The sequence below is a fragment of the Branchiostoma belcheri genome, unplaced genomic scaffold (genome assembly GCF_001625305.1).
Source record: "Branchiostoma belcheri isolate BF01 breed outbred unplaced genomic scaffold, Haploidv18h27 scaffold475, whole genome shotgun sequence".
Classification (NCBI taxonomy): domain Eukaryota; kingdom Metazoa; phylum Chordata; class Leptocardii; order Amphioxiformes; family Branchiostomatidae; genus Branchiostoma; species Branchiostoma belcheri.
In genome coordinates, this window is record NW_017804104.1 from 37,935 (window position 1) to 45,493 (window position 7,559).

General features: G+C 38.8%; 1 protein-coding gene across 1 annotated transcript in view; it reads left to right on the forward strand.

Annotated features, from left to right (window-relative positions):
• The window catches only part of LOC109479287 (deleted in malignant brain tumors 1 protein-like), a 15,441-nt gene extending 8,872 nt beyond the window's left edge, over positions 1–6,569 (forward strand). The window contains exons 2-5 of the mRNA XM_019781240.1: positions 5,422–5,601; positions 5,714–5,845; positions 6,048–6,326; positions 6,418–6,569. Of these exons, the coding sequence (XP_019636799.1) occupies positions 5,422–5,601; positions 5,714–5,845; positions 6,048–6,326; positions 6,418–6,569 (743 nt within the window). The remainder of the gene's footprint in view (positions 1–5,421; positions 5,602–5,713; positions 5,846–6,047; positions 6,327–6,417) is intronic.
• Positions 6,570–7,559: the final 990 nt, after the last annotated feature.

A 7,559-nucleotide genomic window follows, 5' to 3' on the forward strand; every position in this document is an offset into this window, starting at 1 on the left:
AGTGCCCGCGCCAACTTTGCTAAATTTAGTACTTTTTGTTTTAACAATAGAATTTTATGGGTTTTATGTCAAGTTACTCATAGTTTCTAATATTAATAGCATCCCATATAATTTTATGTAAATTTTATCATTAAATATGCATGATTTATGCTAATTTGATCACGTCATTGGCCAAAACTTAAGATGGCGGACCATATCATTAGAACAGGTATATTCGGGTTATTTTCATTAAAATTTCATCAATACTTCCATTTCTTTTTCCAAAAAAGGTTTAAATGAAGGTCTTTAGTATGTTTAAAATGTATTTTAGGCTATATCATGGAAAAAAAACTAGTTTTGAAAATTCAAGATTGATGATCCAAGATGGCGGATATCTTAAATATGCATGGCGTCATTTTATGACGTCACCGGTGTTGCTATGGGCAACATAAGACTTAGCACACCCTAATATTCTGTCATAAACACTTTTGGTACTATTATGTTGAATACCATTTAGTTTTCAGGGAAAAACCTATCTAGACGGTTTTGGCCAATAAAATCACATTTATGACATCATAATGACGTCGTATTACGTCATAATGATATAAAAATTGTAGATATGATAAATTTTTACTAGTACACCATCCTCTAAAAATTTGGTGGTCATACGACATACCGTTCGCGAGTTCTGAGGGGGGGGTCAAAAAGACGACCCCCCCCCCCCCCTTGTCCCCCCCATGCCCAAAAAAGCCCGGTCTATAGGTAGGGTTAACATGATCTGAGGCAAAAAAAAGAAGCTACTACTTTTGTTACATTCAAGATGATGGCTTTAGCGCATCTGGAATTTATTTTCCGTAAACAAGCAACCCTTTAAAAATGACATTTGACTGAACCAATGCATTATGCGTAGCGTAATCGTAGAATATACGGCCCGGAACCCATGCGTCCTAAGTTCGATTTTACCTACATGCCCTGACGTTGTCCCCTCGGAAAAGGCACTCACGCGGCTTTCGTCACTTCACTCAAAATTATTACTTGGATTCTGTTAGGTACGTCCCTCGGATAGGACATAAAATGAATGTTCCGTGTTCAGAGAAGAAACATTATCTTCCACTGACAATTTTTTTTTTCAGGCAAAAAAATTCTTCTCCATGTGACAAGAATTTCAAGAAACTGCATTTTAGCAAATTTTTCTTGTGGTAAGATTTCTATTCTTATGTATCTTGAACTAAATACCCTTAAAATATTATACTTGCAGTAAGTTTTCTAGAAAACCATTCTGTAAACAAGAAAAAATTTCTTGAACTAAGAAAAAAGGGAGATAGAGCGGTCCCCAGAAACTACAGACCTGTTTCACTGACCTGTTTGTCCTGTAAAGTGCTTGATCACACCATCCACGGCCAAGTGATGAAGCATTTAGAACGTCAAAACATATTGACAGACTACAAGCATGGGTTTAGAGCTAAGCGATCCACAGAAACACAAGTCATACTAACAGTTCATGACGTAACTGGTGCATAGTAAAAAGTAATTAGATTTAGCGATACTTGACTTCACAAAAGCATTCGACAAAGTTCCCCATGGTAGGCTCATCTCAAAACTGCAGTATTATGGAATCCAAGAAACAACACTAAATTGGTTAAAAGCTTTTCTTTTCTAACCAACAGGGAGCAAACGGTAGTGGTGGAAGGGAAGGCTTCGGCCCCAGTTAGAGTAGCGTCAGGAGTTCCGCAAGGAGCTGTCTAAGGAACCATTGCTATTTCTCTTGTAACCCTTGTCCTGCTGTGTGCAACATATGTCGCGCGGCACATACAGTACCATCTATATAGCACCCTGTATAGGTACGATTTGGGGGTATTTCTAGTGCAACGCATCACACCGCAGCGAAACGCAACGAATGCGGAAGTAACTATGCCACTGCAGGGCAAAAAAAAATTGGGGGTCTATGATCTAATCAAGACATGAAATTTTTGACAAATATTGCGCCAGGAATGCCAGCAGGACAAGAGACCTACCACATCAGCTTGATTCAAAGTTGAGATTATTTGCCCATGACTGTCTGTTGTATGTAGAGCTGTCTACACAGAATGAATCACACCTTTTACAAAAAGATCTGAACACGCTGGAAGAATGGCAAAGCAAATGGCTCATACAGTTCAACCCAGAAAAATGCTACATTATGCATATATCAAACAAACGAACCCCACATATAACTAGCTATCTGTTCTGTGGTCAAGCTTTGGAAACAACAAAAACCAATCCATATCTCGGTGCTACATTGACAGGTAGACTTAAGTGGGGCACGCATGTTAACAATATCACTGCGAAGGCCAAACAAACATTGGGAGTGATTCGGCGAAATCTGTGGTCATGTCCAACAATGGTAAAAGCACTTGCATACACGTCGCTTGCGAGTAAAACATATAATATGTCACGACAGTATGGGATCCATGTACAAAGAAAGACAAAGATAAACTGGAAAGGGTACAAAACCAAGCTGCAAGATTCTGCACGAACAACTATCAAAGGGGTGCTAGTGTAACGGAAATGAAAAGGAAAAGAAACCTGCAGTGGGGGTCGCTGGAAGACAGACGTAGAATGTCCAGACTGTGCATGAAGTACAAAATGACTAATAAACTGGTGGACGTACCAACCACTAAGTATCTGATACTAGCCCAGAAAAGAACAAGAAATAGTCATGCCTTCAAATATCAGAGTTATCAACCAAGAATTGAGGTATTCAAAAGCTCGTATTTCCCCCGAACTATCATAGACTGGAACCCGTTACCACCAAGCACAGTTGAGGCATCATCAATAGAAAGCTTTAAACAACTCCTGTAATCAAATGTGCAAAGATTGAGTGTAACAAGTCGTTCGGTGTGATATAGCTAGCTGCCGCAGCGCCGCGTGCCTGCGAAGCTGACAGTGTGTTACGCCGAAGGGCGGTTAAACCGGCTATACCGATACAGAACATCCAAATCCTTATCAATATAGGAACTGAGGTAAACAGGGCTGTAACATCAAAGGATCTAAGTTCCCCGTCCTCTTCTACCCGTTTGTCTTTTATGAGTTCACAATATGATGGGGGGGGGGGGGGGCATGCCGACCAAAGGAGAGAAAATATATCAGCCAAGAATTTTGCACTAGGGTAAGTTATGGAACCAATGCTACTAGCGATGGGTCCACCAGTCTTATGGATTTTTGCAAGTCCGTAGAATTTCGGTTGAGTATCAGTTGTGGGATAAAGTTGTCTATAAGTCACTCAATTTGTTGTAAGACACTTACTAGCTGTTTCTTGTACTTAGGGGTCAAGTCTTTCTTTCCCAGTCGGAGATAAGTGTTTTTGTCGTCGAGTAGCGCTACACTTCTGCTAATAATCCTCCCTGTTTATCACTACTACGGCACGTCCTTTATCGGCCGGAAGGATTAGAATGTTCCGGTCTTGTTTCAAAGATTTTAGAGAATAACTTTCTAGGGAAGAAAATCAAGAATGTAAGAATATTATACTGGCCATATCTTCAGCCTTATCAAAGATTTTATATCCGCCTTGTTTTCTTATCAGTGTTTGTGAAGAAAGATACGAACTTAATTCTTGTATTCTCTTAAATGTTGCTAAGAAAAACAAGAATAGTCTTTCTTAAGCTTTCTTTTCAACAAAAATACGAAACTTGAAGAAAGAAATAGTAAGCAGAGGTTTATTCTTATTATAGATTAAGATATCTTAAATTTCTTGCTTTTTCAATCAGTGTTTGCCAAGAAAGACAAAAACCAAATTCTTGTATTTTCTTAAACATTGCTAAAAAAAAGAAGAATGGTCTTCCTCAATCTTTCAAGGTAACATAAACAAACTATTTTGACACACACAAGAAAAAAATCCTACATGGAGATTGAATAAGAAACTTTGACTACGTCTGAGGGAATTTTAAGATTAAAAGATTCTAATCTTGTAACTTAGAATCTTCCTTAAAATATTGTCCTTACAAAAGAAATTCAAAGATTAAAAGAATTCTATTCTTGTAAGTTAGAATCTCCTCTAGACATATATTTTAAATGGAGAAAAATCAAGATTTAAAGAAGCGTATTCTAGAAAAATTATCTCCCCTTAAAAATTTGAAAATTGTTCTTGGTGCAAGAAGGTAGGTATAAAGACATTTTAATTTTTTTTTATTTTTTCTTATCATTCTCCTCCAAAGAAAAAAATTCTTCTCATAAGAAAAGAAGAAAAAGGAGAAAAAGCATTTCTGTAGTGTACAAATACCCAAACGGAGGCCTGGCGAATCCACGTTTCGTATTAGCCACTAAAAGAAGGAAGATGGGCATTACCGCAAAAAGAACAAGGATGTTAAATATGTTTTTGGTAGCCTTTGGTTATTTAGATGTGATTTAGCACGATAACTTAAGAAGCTTCTGATGCAACGCGTTTCCCTTTGTTAACAAAGAGCAGTACTCAGTACTGAGGAAAAGCTTTAGTTTAACATAGATGGTACACAAGGATCGAATCTTCAACGACCACCTCACCTTCATAAGGATGAACAATCACGCTAACGGACTAATCCCTCTAACGGAAATGCGTGTTGATGACCAATAACTCTAACGAAAATGCGCAGGAGTTACGTTTATATAGACAGGACCTTATGAGACATAACTATGTGACATCAACAATTGATCAAACGTGACAGGGCATTTATAACAGTAATTACCCTCGCGGGTTTCACGTATGCAAGTGATTGGTCATTAATTATTATCATAAAGGCGACAGTGGTTGCTAAAAATCTGATCAATGTTGGATACAATGTTGAATTGTAACATGATAAACAGCAATGATAAACATCAAATTAGAATAATTTATGCATCTTTATTGAAAACAAATTAAATGACATTATATAATATGTTATGAATATTATAAATCGTGTGTAAATTAACACAAAAGCCAGAAAAGTTCATTGTTTAAGTCAAAATTACTGATTTTTGCAAAAAAGGGCCTGTCAGAAACCCGTTGTCGTGGCAACACGAAGAATTATAAATCTATCTCACTACTATAAAATTGTTGGCAACAATATTCTAGGAAAAGCCATCAAGTTTGGTGGTCCTAGCACAAGCCGTTCGGACGTTATCAGGCATCAAAGTTGGTGCGGGCACTTTTAGCACCCCCCCCCCCCAGTGTAGATAGGGTTAAGGGGAGCACAAGGATGGGGCATTCTTATTGGATCTCTCAACAAGAATGGATAAACTTGTACTGCCATGCCAAATTACATCTGTATATATCCAGGCTAGGATCAATAAAAGACTAATTTCTAAATTTTGTGGGAAACTTTAAACTTCAGGCCTCTGAGAACACTAAATTAGGTGTTTAAAAATTAACTGTAATAATCATGTCATTTGCAATTAGTTCTTAGCTAAAATTGCTTTAAACTGATTGTTATTAAAATGGAAGACCTTTAGATTCCAGCAGAATCCGTCTGGTTGGGCCTGATGGACCAAACGAAGGACGTGTGGAAGTTCGACCGGCCGACAGTTGGACATGGGGTGGAGTCTGTGCTAAACACTTCGACATAAGGGACGCAGACGTTGTTTGCAGGATGCTTGGCTACAACTGGGCAAACGGCTTTTTAGTTCGTAAATGTACGTTTTTTTCTTTTATCCCACGTACGCATTCGTATTCGAAAAGAATGAAGCTTTTTTGTATGTTTCTATGATGACTAAATTTTTAAAATCTTCCAAAATTGTTTTTTAGATGTACAAGGGCTGGCCTACATGGCTGACCTACGATGTGATGGGAACGAGAGTAGCCTGTTTAACTGCTCGTACGCAGGATGGGGAATTCACGACTGTCGATATAGACGATATGCCAGCGTTGTCTGCGGTACATTTATTAAGTATTCATTATAATATTAATGTTTAGATTGGATGAAATAAGTAAGTAGGCATTTAAAATAAAATGAAATAAAACAATAAAGTATTTCAAGTCCATTGCCCGCCAAACTACAAAATGATTGTGTATAGTCAAGGGCGTCCAACTAGAACGTCCTTGGTATAGTCGACTGCAAAGATTTAACGCCTTACGCTTTATTTCTATGCCATTTATAACACATACTACATTGCAAGTTCTCACTTCAATTTCCACTATGTACATATGTGTGTGATGATATATTTAGATCCCAGCAGAATCCGTCTCATCGGTGGTTCCGGCCCTAACGAAGGACGCGTGGAAGTCCGACCAGAGGACAGTATGAACTGGGGCACAGTTTGCCACAACCGTTTCAACATGGACGATGCAGACGTTGTTTGTAGAATGCTGGGGTATCCTAACGCTACCCAGGTTCGAAATGATGCATATTTTGGCCAAGGTAAGATCTTCATTTTGTTGGTTATGTTGATTTGTTTTTATATGTCTAAGATCGTTTTTGGGACTTGCTGATGCACACTTTTAAAACACAGGAACAGGACCCATCTACATGGATGACCTACGATGTGATGGTAACGAGACCAGCCTCTTCAGCTGCTCTTACGCAGGGTGGACGATTAACGACTGTGATCATGGCCAAGACGCAGGCGTGGTCTGTCGTACAGGTACGTCCATTTTACTCTAATACATATACGTATGCTCTAATACTATATAGCGCTATAGTGCTTCACAAAATTAGTACTTAGCTTCGGTTAGGCACGTCCCTCGGATAGGACATAAAATAAAGGTTCCGTGTTTGGGGAGAGTCACACTCAACCAAACCTTTCGAAAAAGAGAAGGGGCATGCAAGTTGATGATTACTACATAATACCCGAACGGTGGCCTGTCGAATCCACGTTTCGTATTAGCTACGAAAAGAACACAGATGGGCATTATCGCTAAAAGAAGAAGGAGAATGATGAATATGTTTTGGGTAACGTTACGTTATTTAGATGTGATATAGTTGTCCTTTACGGTGCACACCCCAGTTCTTGCGCGACCGGGGTCCGCGATAGTCCGTTGTAAAAAAGTGACGAAAGGGTTTTGAGGGTCCAAGTTTGAGGTGACATTTCTTATAAACTGCCACGAAGTATCATTAAACATTAACATGGCTGAAGAGTGTAAGAAATGGTGATTTTGGGGTGAAAATTTCTTTTGGCTCCGAACCTTACTTCTGGGTATCCTTGCGCGCCAAGTGTAATCCACCCGTTTGACCTAGTTTTCGCTCTGCGGCTTCGTAGGGGTGGATTTGCAACCCCTCGCGCCGTGGACTGTTTTGAAAATTACAGTACTAGAATTTTCTTTATAATTTACTCGGGTATAGTCAAGGCTTGGGTCTTTCTGCCAGCATCAGTCATTTCTGCCGGAAATTTTTTTTTTGTGCGATTATCCTACGCGAAAATTCGCAATTTTGGGCATTAATTTTGGAGTGAAAATAATGTTTTTTCCGTTGATTTTACCAAAATTAAAAAGTTGAAGAAACCAAACTCAGCTTGTCTTGTAGCTGAAGAGATATCCTTTCGTCCCATATACAGTTATTCACCTTCCGAATTATTCCACGCCAGAGACGGTCGCTAGATTTGAGGGTGTGCAGCTTCGAATAGAGGCCCCAAATAAACTGGGGTGTGCCCCCTTA